Source organism: Morone saxatilis, unplaced genomic scaffold (genome assembly GCF_004916995.1).
Source record: "Morone saxatilis isolate NCDOM2014 unplaced genomic scaffold, NCSU_SB_2.0 Contig5, whole genome shotgun sequence".
Classification (NCBI taxonomy): domain Eukaryota; kingdom Metazoa; phylum Chordata; class Actinopteri; family Moronidae; genus Morone; species Morone saxatilis.
In genome coordinates this window covers 14,819,353-14,832,223 of record NW_023340095.1, presented here as the reverse complement: position 1 = coordinate 14,832,223, position 12,871 = coordinate 14,819,353, and the positions used below count along the sequence as shown (strand labels likewise).

General features: G+C 40.5%; 1 protein-coding gene across 1 annotated transcript; it reads left to right on the top strand.

The window, feature by feature from the left end:
- Positions 1-136: 136 nt before the first annotated feature.
- Positions 137-11,751, top strand: dnajc3a (DnaJ (Hsp40) homolog, subfamily C, member 3a). The gene is made up of 12 exons (XM_035677108.1): positions 137-355; positions 915-1,025; positions 1,133-1,257; positions 1,557-1,631; positions 3,130-3,282; positions 3,424-3,605; positions 4,154-4,273; positions 4,641-4,746; positions 4,850-4,970; positions 9,965-10,097; positions 10,544-10,692; positions 11,181-11,751. Exons 1-12 carry the CDS (start codon positions 274-276, stop codon positions 11,324-11,326), a joined length of 1,503 nt encoding a protein of 500 aa, XP_035533001.1. The 5' UTR covers positions 137-273; the 3' UTR covers positions 11,327-11,751.
- The last annotated feature ends 1,120 nt before the right edge of the window (positions 11,752-12,871 follow it).

Sequence of the window (12,871 nt, the reverse complement as noted above, 5' to 3'; positions counted from 1 at the left end):
CACACACACACACACAGTGATGACCGTTTTATGCTGCCGTGGCTCCTCTCTGTTGAACCAACCGAGGTGGGCGGGGTTTTCCAAACAATCCAGCCAATCACAGTCCCCCACGACCGGTCGCCTCTCTGCTGTGACTGGGAAAAGAGAAGCGATGCTGAGCGGCGGTCAACACATGGGAACTGTTGTGAATGAAGTGACACATTAGTTCAGATAACACCGTCTGAAGTTCGAGGGACATATCGAGATAGGAGTCTGTCTGATGCAAGTCTAACCATGGTTTCCATCGACCATGTAGCTCACAAGATACTGACTTACATCCCTTATGTTCTTGTTTTGATTGATCTGAGATATGAAGGTAAGGAGCTCACTGTAGCTACTTTACTAGGCAGGCTAATGATAGCTGCTGGCTGCTTAATGAACGTTTCCAGTAACTATGAACTTTGCTTTGGTTCAGACAGCCTGCTAGCAGTCACAGTAACACTGTGTCGCTAATGTCAAAGGTAACGTTAGCTAGCGAAATCGATAAGTGTCGGCTAACGTTAAGCTAGCTAAGTTAATGAGTTAATTAGTCATATCCAGGCAACCCGTTTGTAGTTTGTTGGTTAAAGTAGCAGGTTTGTTTGAGCCTACAGGCAATTAAACACTAACTAATATAACTAAGAACTTCTTTGGTAATGTTACTCTGTAAGCTAACCTTACCGTTAACTTACAACATAGTACGACAGCTAGCGTCATGTTATCTCTCTAACTTCACTTCACTCATCTGATTTAACTTACATGCTGCCATCTGTCATTGGTCGGTAGTCAACTAAACGTGAATGAATGCAACAAAAACTGTACCGTAGTTAGCAGTGTGTGGTAATATGTTGAGGATTGTGGTGGAATATAACAGGGCTATGCTTTTTGTTTTTCAGGAGTGACATGTGGCAGGGATGGGAGTGTGGACAATCATATGGAGATGGGGAAGAAACTGCTTGCTGCCGGACAGCTAGCTGATGCTCTCTCTCATTTCCATGCTGCTGTGGGTAGGTGAAAGAAACATGCTGAGTTTAAAAAGTGTACCTGTCTTACACAAGGGAATATAACGTAATTCAATACTTGTATAGTCATGCTTTCTTTGTGCTTTTATCAGACGGAGATCCCAAGAACTACATGGCCTACTACAGGAGAGCCACAGTGTTTCTCGCAATGGGGAAGTCAAAGTCTGCACTGCCAGATTTGAGCAAAGTCATTGAACTCAAACCAGACTTCACATCTGTGAGTTGTTGTTTTGTTTTTTTGCATCACTTGGCCTGAAATTATTTATTTTTACACAGTTGGACACCGTTTTAAGTCATACTGCGGACTTACGCTGTAGTTATTTGTGTAACCCATTTACACAAATAACTGGAAGAAGCTGCTTCATTATGTAAAAATAGTATATGTGTAAATGATATCGTTTAAATAAGCTCCAGACGCAACTGTGCTGGGAAAGCGGTCAGTTCTGTCAGGTGTGTTCAGCTTCAGTCTCTGTTTGACTTATGCAAAACAAGGCCTCTCTCTTCCTCTCTTAACAGGCGCGGCTTCAGAGAGGAAATCTCCTTCTGAAGCAAGGGAAACTAGATGAGGCAGAGAGTGACTTTAAGAAGGTGGTAAGTATAGTAATATCCTGTATAAACTCTATATCAACAAGACTGGGAAGAAGACACTATTTTGTCAGATAAGCAGAGTTCACCAGGAGGTGTCAGTGTTGATCTGTAGCCTGGTGTTGTAGTGAAACTTTTCTCAAGCATGAAACTTTGCTTTATGTTTTACTGGTATTCCTTAAATATGGACAATAGGTGAACTTATTAACAGCCTAAATATTGTGAAGGATATTTGTATTTTTCCATGCAGTGTAGATTTATTTCAATATACTTTATAGTGATAGTATGAGGTTGACAACGTGGTTTTGTTATTGACGGGATAAATGGACTTTGAAATACTTTGAAGCAAGGAAGTTGAAAAACAGATGCACATAGGACCTTAGAGGATTGGGGAAACCCTGCATCCATAAGCCATCTTTGATAATGATTAAATGAATTCTCATTTGGGCCTTCAGGGATCGTTTTTAGGTGCTCGTTAAGGATTAAGACTGGAACTCGCTAATGTTTTTTCCATCAGAATTACCATTTTACAGTCACAACACTCCCAGAAGACATGAATGCCCTTGCTATATCTGCTAATAATTCTTAAACTCCATTTAAAGCTGTTGTATTCTCAGGTGAGGTAATCGTACACGCAAAAATTTAGTTCCACTTCAGCATGGGGATAGGAATGTCAGACAATGTCACATTGTGCCAAGGGCATATGGCAGACCTGCAGCCTCAAAGGTCTGTTTTGATCATTAGCTCCTTGCCTTTACAATTTCCTTCTGTTGAAGACACAGAAAATCAGTCAACTTTTGATTAGCTCTGATTATTATATGTAGGTTGAAGCTCAGTGGTTGGCCCTGTACTCCTGTTTGGCAGGCTAATATGAAAGACTGCAAAGTACAAGTGGGAGTGTCTAAGGAATAGAAAGTATTGTAATTGCAATCATGTGCAATGCCTCCTCCTTCAAGAGGGCAACGAGCCACATTCCCAACAGAGACAACATTGCTGGTATAATATCAAGGGATCTGGCCAGGGGTAAATGCTGTCATGCTGCTTCAGCAGTCCACAATGTTGGCCTGGCATAATGCATCACATTTATGCATTGCACTCTTTCCTAAGCTGATCTCGCAGGAAACACTTGAAGGGTACCTAGGTCTGTTTGTAAATGATGTGTCATTAGCTGAGATTGCTCTTGTGAATATGATGACCTCTATGATGAGGATGATTATAATGTAATGTGTTTAGGGAATAGTAACTGCTACTGCTGTGATAGGCAATGTTTTTCGAGAGGCAAAGTTGGCACAAGAACCTCTTAAGAATAAATAAGAGCTCGTATTGGACTGCGTTGGTGAAGGACTGAATCAAATTTTCTTAAGCACACTGATTTTCTGGTCTCTGGACTACATTAATACCTCATATTGCATACTGTGTCCTGGCTTTAATCTTTTTCCACTTATACTGCTTTAATCATGACAATAAGTATGCGTATGTAATGTGTTGCTTTGCGATCTTCCAGCTGAAGTCCAACCCCAGCGACAAAGAGGAGAGGGAGGCCCACAGTCAGCTGACAAAGTCAGATGAAATTCAGAGGCTGGTGGCTCAGGCGCGCAGCAGCTTCAACGACCAGGATTATGTGACAGCTGCTGCCCAGCTTGACACTGTCATTGAAGTAAGATATCTACCTTGTCAGCATTGCCTAATTTCCCTGCAAGCAGAATATTGTCCATATCATTATCACCGCAGGCCGTACAGAACATTTGTATAACAACTAGTAATGCAGTTTGTAAGAGTTATTGTCCACCTGTTCCAGACTTGCGTTTGGGATGTGGCCTCTCGTGAAATGCGAGCAGAGTGTTTTATTCACATGGGAGAAATGGGGAAGGCCATCAGTGACCTTAAAGCTGCATCCAAGTTGAAGAGTGACAATACCCAGGCTTTCTACAAACTCAGCACCATCTACTATGATCTTGGAGACCATGAGATGTCCCTCAAGTAAGACCAACTTGCAAACCACTTTCTTTAAGGAAAGCTCCCATACTGTATTCTCTTTAGACAGATCTCCAGTAGATCTGTCTAAATTATTTTTATACATCGACATCATCCATCTAAAGCTGTTTTTTAACAGTAAACATCATGGATTGATGCTCTACTTCATATAAGTGTAGGTAGCTAACCAAGCCAATCATGAACATGGCAAACACACTGACTGTAATATGGCAAGCAGTAAAGGCAAGAAACATCTGGAGCACACATGCTAACACATAAAAAGCAAAAGAGGAGCAATGATCACAAGTAGACCCTCAGCAACACTTGAGTATACGACACACAACGGGGTATCTGTTCAACAATACAAACTACAGCGTCAAAAATGACCACATAGTTGAAATCAGTATGAGCCTCACCAAAGTGTTTTTACTGCTGGACTGTTAAGTGTGCTTGTTGTAGTTGTCCATCCTCTGTAAGTTGGCAATATAGCATGTACATCAGGTAATATCGAAAATTAGCCCCTCACCTTCCTACTCCTCTCCTCTGATCTGCAGTGAGGTGCGCGAGTGCCTGAAACTTGATCCTGATCACAAGCAGTGTTACAGCCATTACAAGCAGGTCAAGAAGCTCAACAAACAGATCCACTCTGCAGAGGAACTCATGCAAGAGCAGCGGTATGTGTATGTGTATGTGTATGTGTATGTATGTATGTGTGTGTGTGTGTGTGTTCAGGAAATTGTATATCCCTGTAAAAATAAAATAATATCCCCTCTGAGTACCAGGGATTTCATCAGCCGTAGACTGACTGCTTTCTTACCCTCAAGCGCTCAGTCGTTCTAACAGGCATGCAAATCCCATCTTAATGTGAATGGATGTCGCATCACATTTGACATGTGAAGATATCATATTGACAAAACTAAACGGAGCGTATAACAAGAGTGGCGTGATGTTTGTGGGTGCAACGATCCATGTTGCGTTCTGCTGTTTTCGACAGTGTTGCAGTGTTGATTCAACCACCTACCTCCCTCTTCCTCTTTTCAGGTATGAAGAAGCAGTGAGCAAATATGAGGCAGTGATGGTGACTGAGCCCAAAGTGCACCATTTCTCTGTCCTTGCCAAGGAGCGCATCTGCCATGGGCTAGCACAGGTATGACTCCCTTACTGCTGCCATGAGATGCATTACCTCACCCTTTGACTTCATTAGACAATGCACCCAACCAGCGTGTTTTTTTTGTTTGTGTCGTGAACAGGGCCAGAAGGCTAGCAGAGCTATCTCAGTGTGTAGCGAAGTCCTCCATTGGGACCCGGAGAACGTTAACGTGCTGAAGGACAGAGCTGAGGCCTATGTCCAAGACGAACAGTATGAGGAAGGTAAGCCTGTCATATGTAGCTGTATGTACTTAAGAGGTATTTTATTTGATGGAGTCAGTCTGTTGAAAATCCACACTCAGAACCAGGGTCGTACTAAATGCTGTCAAGTTAGCCAATATATACTGGTAATTGGTAAATTTCAGTTGAGAAAGTCCATGACCACTGTTGTTGAAGCTGGGTAGAATTATGACATAGCTGTGTGGAAACAAAGTTACTATAAGATCTACACTTTATTAGATACACCTACCTGAAACAGATTTTAGTTTCAGACGGGTGTTGATTCTACTGTGGTCATTTTAGAGGCTCCAGTTTGTGGTGCTGTTGAATTGTATGGCAGTATACAGAGAGGTGTTTCTGCTGTTTAGCCCACCCTCACTGACATAAATCCCTCTACTGGTGCTATGGCAGGAGTCTAACACAAGGGGCCCTTGTAACACTACATAACATACACAGTGAAATAAAGATCAATGACACAGCATACACATTACCATCTGATCATAAGTGGGAATTTGTTTGTCTACTGGAAAAGTGTGAATTTGATGTAAACATCCAAAAGAAACGTTTTCAGGCATGATGCAGTCATAAAGGGGGCTCACATCCAATTAAATTCTGCCTCATTGAACACAATCTTTTTGTTCATCCCCAAATCCATTTTAATTTTGAATTTAAATAAGCACAATAAAGACTAAATGTAGATAAACACAGCAAGGGTGTCCTATCTAATTTGGTTAAAGCGTATAACTACTATGTCTAAAGCTTGAAATAAACGTCATCTGTTAGAGTGCCTATCACATACAGTATAATTAGAATTAGGTGTAGAGCACAGTGTGTTCGCTGTAAGTATAGCCTGTGAGATACAGAGCGGCCGCACACTGCTGGCTGGAATTATGCAGAATTGTTTATCAAGCCTAAAGCCATTCTTCAGTAGCAGTGCCAAAACGCACACACGCATACACACACGCACAGCACTTACTGTCTCCATGAAGCCTTTGCTGGCTGAGGGGGGATTAGGCTGAAACAACGGTCTCCTCTATCTGTTGTCAAATCGCAGAAAGTCCAGTGATGGCAGATGGTGAAATCCCCAGGAATAGTCTGTCTCCCAGCCATCATTTCACCTGTCACCTGATGTTCTGCTACCACCGTGCAAACAACCAATGGATATTTTTGTCAAAATCCCTGCCTACATTTTATGTTTGTCTGTCAATTAAGTTTGAAATTTAGTGTAAACTATCCCAATGATCTCAGTGACTCAGATTTTGAAAAAATGTTTATATTGTATATAAAAACGAACGTAAAATGTATAATCCAATACACATAAATTACAAATATACCCTGAAAGGTCAAGTAATCGTAGGTAGTGTAGCAGGTGAATTAGAGGAGCTGCCTGCCTCTAAGGGTATCGAGGGATCGAGTCCTTTGAATTTTAAATAAATGTTTAATACCATAGATATTAAAGAATACTTGAGGAAGCATCATGTAAAAGAATAGGACAAAGTTGAATAAGTAAGAAGAAAACTCTGCTGCTATTAGTATTGGCACATAACTTCATGTTGTGGTAACAAGGAGATAAGTACCCAAAACCAGGCCCAGAAACTTTCTATATTGACAATTTTCATGAAACTTTGAAACTGTGTCCATTGCGTAAGGCTCCAACACTCCTATTGATTTGCGCTTCATAAACTCAAAAATTGTAAAGTAAATGACTCATAACAAACCAGTGTGATGCACACCACAGTACTGAATCTCTGTGGTGAACAGCCTGCTGTTAGTTGAAGCTTGAATCGAGGTAACGACAGTCGACCTGTTGGGTGTGACCACAGTTTGACCATGTGCGTCATTCACATTATAGACAGCAGATGAAAAACATTTTTACCTCTTTCCTGACACGGGGCTGTGCTGGCAGGTAATCCGATGAAAGTAAAGGTTGTCTTACAGAACAGCTGTGGATGAGACATCCTGGTAAAAATCAGACAATATTTGTTCTGTCTTGCTTCCATTATTGCTAATATACACCGATCAGCCATACCATTATGACCACTGACTGGTGAAGTGAATAACACTGATTATCTTGTTATCATGGCACCAGTCAGTGGATGGGAAATATCAGGCAAGTAAACATTATGTTTTCAAGTTAGAAGCAGGAAAAATGGGCAGCGTGAGAATTTGAGCAACTTTGACAAGGGCCAAATTGTGATGGCTGGACGACTGGGCCAGACCATCTCCAAAACTACAGCTCTTGTGGGGTGTTCCCAGTCTGCAGTGGTAAGTGCCTATCAAAAGTGGTCCAAGGAAGGAAAAGCGGTGAACCGGCGGTGACAGGGTCATGGATCGGACCACACGGGCCAGCCATCGCTCCCCACGTGCATCAATGAGCCTTGGCCCGCCAACAGACGAGCTACTGTAGCTCATATTGCTAAAAGTTAATGCTGGTTCTGATAGAAAGGTGTCAGAACTCACTGTGCATTGCAGCTTGTTGCGTATGGGGCTCCATAATATGGCTGGTTGTAGGTACAAAACCTTTTTAAGTATTCGTTGGGACAGTTTTGCCTTTAATTAGATAGTAACATGCAGGTCGCGGCTGGATATGAACATGGGACATTATGATTACATGGTACACATCTTAGACCCCCAGGCCACCATATCATCCTCCCCCAAAAAATATATTTTTATGTCTAATAGTTAACCAATGTGTAATGAAGTGAAACAGACGAGCAAAACATCAAAATGGCAAATTGGCACAGGCGAGGAAACGACACTGCGTAAATCGAGAAATGCCACTTTTCCAGCACAGAGCTGTGTTTTGTGCAGGTGCTGAAAATAAAGCCCTCAGGCTGACTTGCCGGATGGTGACGTGCTTGAAAAAGTAAAAATTGTATCCCAAGTTGATGAAGAAAATAAATTGTACATTCATTTACAAAATCATCTAAAAGCTAACATTTGGTGCTTCGCAAGCACACGTTGAAATGTGATGTTTCAGTTTAGTTGTATCTCAGCTAGCAGCTCATAGAAGTGTAAAAGTCAACACGCACGCAAAGAAAATAGCAGCTATAAAAAAGATAAAGGAGATGGATTAAAGCTCCACGGCAGTTTTCATTTACTTCATAGAATTTCCAAACTGCCTTAATGTTACACATCATGTCCATAATTGTGTAGAATCAACAAATGTGGTTTTAATCTTTAATTTAGATGGAAAACAAGGCCCTAACATGTTTTATTTAAACAAATAAAAATAAAACCTACACTAACGACCAATTAAGCCCACAATTAACATCACTGCAGGCCGGTAAGCCCCAGAGTAATAACATCAACTGCTGAAGATGCTGGCTGATCTGAGGCTGTGCATGTTGTCATTAACATGGCATGAACACAACAGCATGTGGGAAGTCCAGACCTCATGTGGGCTTTTAAACTGTCAGGGCCCACGGGTGTTAAATTCACCTCAGTACACCTCACAGGGTAAACAAGCTTCAAAGCACCCAAACAGACTGGAGCGGCTGCAACATGATCTGAAGGTGATGGGGCTTACTTAATGAATAAAGTGGTTTATTTAATAGTACAAGATCAAGCATTTTCAGAGATGGGATTACTACGACACAAGTTAAATAATACTATGTAGGTCATAAGGCTTGCTATAGTGATGGAGATTTGAAAAAAGTCAATACCAACGATTTCGGCAACATTATTATTATTTTTTTTAAATGCAAGTTATTTTCAGCCAGGGCTTTTTGTACATGTTTTTGATTGTGTCACATCTCTAATACAACAGTCTCAGAAAGCCCTAACAGTTGATTCAAATGTGCTCTGTCAATATCCATAGCTGTTTCCATTAGTGTGTAATCACCTGATTACAAGAATCATTGTATTTTCGTTACTCTAGAATCTACAGAGTGGGCGGGTCCACTTCCACAGAGGCGGCCATGTTGAACCACCATTTTTTCTACAGTAGCCCAGGACGAACAAACCAAACACTGGCTCTAAATAGGGCCTCTCGCAGCCACCGTAGTTTCTCCTCCATGCTTGGTTGAGTCAGGGGGTTTCTGTTTACCAGTAAACCTTACACACTGGTCCTTTTTAAGTGGTGTTATTTATCTTATCTATCAAATATAGTAGCCTAATTAATTTTTAGCCATGCTAGCAGTATCCCTGTAAAGATGGCAATGTCAGTCTGTTCCGACGTTCATGGTCCCTCAGGATGAATTGTAATCACTTCGGTAATAATTTTTTTTTCTAGCACCGTCATCAGGTCAAACATTTCAGTTTGCCCAAAACTTTGTGACTAAATACTAAACTAATGACATTCCCATCAGGCTCCGCTTTAGTGCTAATGAGCAAGTATGTTAGTATGTTTGTTAGTATGCTAAACAAAGAAGGTGAGAATGGTAATCATTATACCTGCTAAACATCAGCATGTTGTCATTGTTGTTGTAAATGTGTTAGCATTTAGCCTAAAGATCTACTGTGTAAGTCTCACAGAGCTTCTAGCATGGCTGTCGACTCAACCGCGGATCACTGGAGACAAAGAAGAAGATCAGTCTTTGGGCGAATTCATTAAAGTGTTAAAATGTTTACATTTATAAATATAATGCCAATGTCTAAAATCGTATGTATATTAATCCAAACTCAGCCACCAAGTACAGCAAATGTGTGTCTTCTTTATTGTTTTGATGATTTATTGTATTAGTGAAAATGTCGCACAATGTTGGGAAGTGGAGAATCCAGAAACGCGATATAGACTTTTCCCACAGCAATGTTGGCGTCGCAATGGCTAAATTGAGTAAATGAAGGCACAGATTTAAAAATTATGCAGTTATCGTTAGCTGATCTATGTGAATTCTTGTGCGTCTTTTGTTTGGGTCATCATCTAATTGGAGCAGAGCATTCAGTGCCTTGCTCAACCACCCTAGGACTGTCTTTTACTACCGTGCTTCACTTCCCATTAGCTGCTTTGGATGAGTGAGCAATACTGATTTTTCTCCTGCATTTTTTTCCCCCAGCTATTAAGGACTATGAGACTGCCGCAAAACACAGTGAGAATGACCGTCAGATAAAAGAAGGCCTGGAGAGAGCTCAGCGACTCCTCAAACAGTCTCAGCGGAGAGATTATTATAAGATCCTCGGAGTGAAGAGGTGGGAACTGATCACAGGTTTTTGTCTATATATAAGTGTATTCCAGACAGGGAATTTTATAGATTCATCAGGCAAAATCAAGAAGAATTTGGGTATTCCTTTACAAATGGGCTGATGTATAAGACTCTATCAGCATCAAGTTATTTGCTTTTGCTTTGATATTGTGTGGAACAACCACTGCACCATAAAAGAGCCACATAATTTATCCATTTTGAACATTTTTGTGTTCAAAAGTACTATTGACCCAGACAGAATACATTTTAAGACAATGAAAGCACTTTTAGCTATAGAAAGTGTATAATATGTTGTTGTTTATTTGTGTGTATGTGGTAACCCTGACACTTGGATGGGTCTTATTAGGTCCAGCTTATGTTGAAAAGAAGGGAAGGGAAGCAGTTTTTGCCTTTTTAATGAATGTGCTGATAATGGTCTCCCCGTTGTGACAGAACTGCCCAGAAAAAGGAGATTATCAAAGCCTACAGGAAACTGGCACAACAGTGGCATCCTGACAATTATCAGGATGCAGAGGAAAAGAAGAAGGCTGAGAAGAAGTTCATAGACATCGCTCAGGCTAAAGAGGTTCTCACTGACCCAGGTAAAGAGTGTGTGTTCTGCGAAGTCAGTGGAAAGTTGTTACTGCCAGACTCCCTGCCAGTCTCCCAGTAAATGTCAGGCCTCTGAGGAGCCGCTGTGAACAGCTTACTGCTTGCTATTTTGTCCAAGGAGCTTAAGACCTTCATTATTATACCAGGCATCATTTTTATCTCAGTAAAATGGTTTTATCAAAACCATCGTACAGAACCATACATTGTAAAACACTGGTGGACCCAACAACCCTATCTATGCTAGTATCACACATCTACTATTTTGTTTAACTTGACTATATCAAAAAACTATTTACTATCTATTACCTAATAGCTCAAACTAAATTGATCACTGAGTAGTTTTACTTACTTTACTTAAGCAGCCTTAATAAAAAAAATAATACTTTTAAAAAAAGCAAAGCGTAATAAGGACATATTATATTTTGTTAAATTGTTCTGTACTGACATGTCATCGGTTTTTGGTTTTTTTTTTCTCTAGAGAAAAGAACCAAGTTTGACCACGGGGAGGACCCCTTGGATCCGGAGAGCCAGCAGGGTCACCATCATCAGCACTTCCATGGAGGCTTCCAGGGTTTCAATCCATTCGGCTCCGGACCCTTCAATTTTAAATTCAACTTCAATTGAGAAAGCGCATATCCAGCACAGCTGGAGTGGATCTTTCCATTTCCCTCCCTATTTAAAAGGAAGATGAGTGACATGAGGAACATGTCACTGAAAATGTGGAGCAAATTGGGACTTTAATTCAGTGACCTTAATTAAAGATGCATCTTTGTTGTTGAATAATACAACTTTGAATTCCGTTTGGGGAAGGTCTGTTGCTATGCTAACAAATGTCTGCCATGTGTGAAGCAGCTTTTATCTATCAACTGTAAGTGGTTTAATTCTGACACTCGCATCCTTTCCGTGTATTGTACACTCTACAATTCACTTCCATTCGTAAGATTCAATTTGTACATAGGTACAGTGCTATTTTTATATGAATGGAGTTTTTCTGAACTGTAAATAAAAACCTATTTATGTACATTAAATTGAACTGAGTGGCAAGAGGACTGCTGTGTGGAAAGGTTGGAGAGTGAATTTGTTGCATTCATAGGCTGAAGCTAAAGTTTGAGAAATGGTACTTAATCATTACTTTTAACCTTTCCCTAATTGCTACCATCTTCTCTGCTTTTCTTCCCCATAAATGCCTTTTTTTATACATACTGAAATGGTTTATAGTGAGGCACAAATTACAGCTTTTCTAATGAACGTTTTGTAGCAAAGATTTATTTTTTTCCACCAGACAGTTATATAAACATGTCTATTTGACACAACAATGAAAAATGGGTGCCCTGAGAACAGACTTCCTGCACCCATTTTTCTTGACTTTTAAGACAGACAAGACTACTGTTTGCTTCAACTGAGCAGCAACACCCATCTTATTCCTGAGACAAAAACACTGGTCCATTGTGGAATACAAATTGAAATATTTCTCCTAAAAACTGAATACAGGGGAGCTAGATGTACATAAGATGTAAACATACAGAAATAATTTAAAATTCTATATTCAACCCATAAACCGTGACATTCAGTGTGCAAATGAGGATTCTGCAATCCATAACTTGGCAATAAGAAAGTCTAGCCTTGTCTGCTGAACCAAAGTCGTACCTAATATTGCCTGACATGACTTTACAGGGACAGATAACTGTTGTAGTGGACGCTAATGCTTTTGAAATGGTTCAAAACTGTCTCCAGCAGAGTTTTTAATGTTGCTGGTTAGTTTTAAAATGACAACCCAATCAGAGAATCTTATATACACACACGATGGCTACATACATGCTAAAGCTAGTCACATGTCCCAGGCAGAAAGTCAGCATCCGGCTGATGGTCCATGTTGCAGGCTTTGGAATCAAGCAGCAGCAGGGTCGAGCTATTTAGCCCTAAAATAGTGTAGTATTGTAGTAAAAGTGTAATTTAAAATGATATTTTTAATAACATAACCTGTGGCGAATTCAAATGTCTACTATAGTAAAAGTTATAAACCCCTCAAAATAATGTAGTTAGCTAATATGCTAAGCTACAATTAGAACCATTGCTGTTTGGGGGCGGGGTTTAGCAAATTGTGAATTGTCTGTGTTGACTGATCTTCTAAGGGAAATGCACCCCCCCCCCCCCCCCCCCCCCCCCCCC

Excerpts from the sequence above, each read along its gene's own strand:
- dnajc3a (XM_035677108.1), top strand. The coding sequence starts at position 274 with ATGGTTTCCATCGACCATGTAGCTCACAAGATACTGACTTACATCCCT. Across the intron at positions 1,026-1,132 it reads TCATTTCCATGCTGCTGTGG|ACGGAGATCCCAAGAACTAC; the intron begins GTAGGTGAAAGA and ends TGCTTTTATCAG. Across the intron at positions 4,747-4,849 it reads TCTGCCATGGGCTAGCACAG|GGCCAGAAGGCTAGCAGAGC; the intron begins GTATGACTCCCT and ends TGTCGTGAACAG.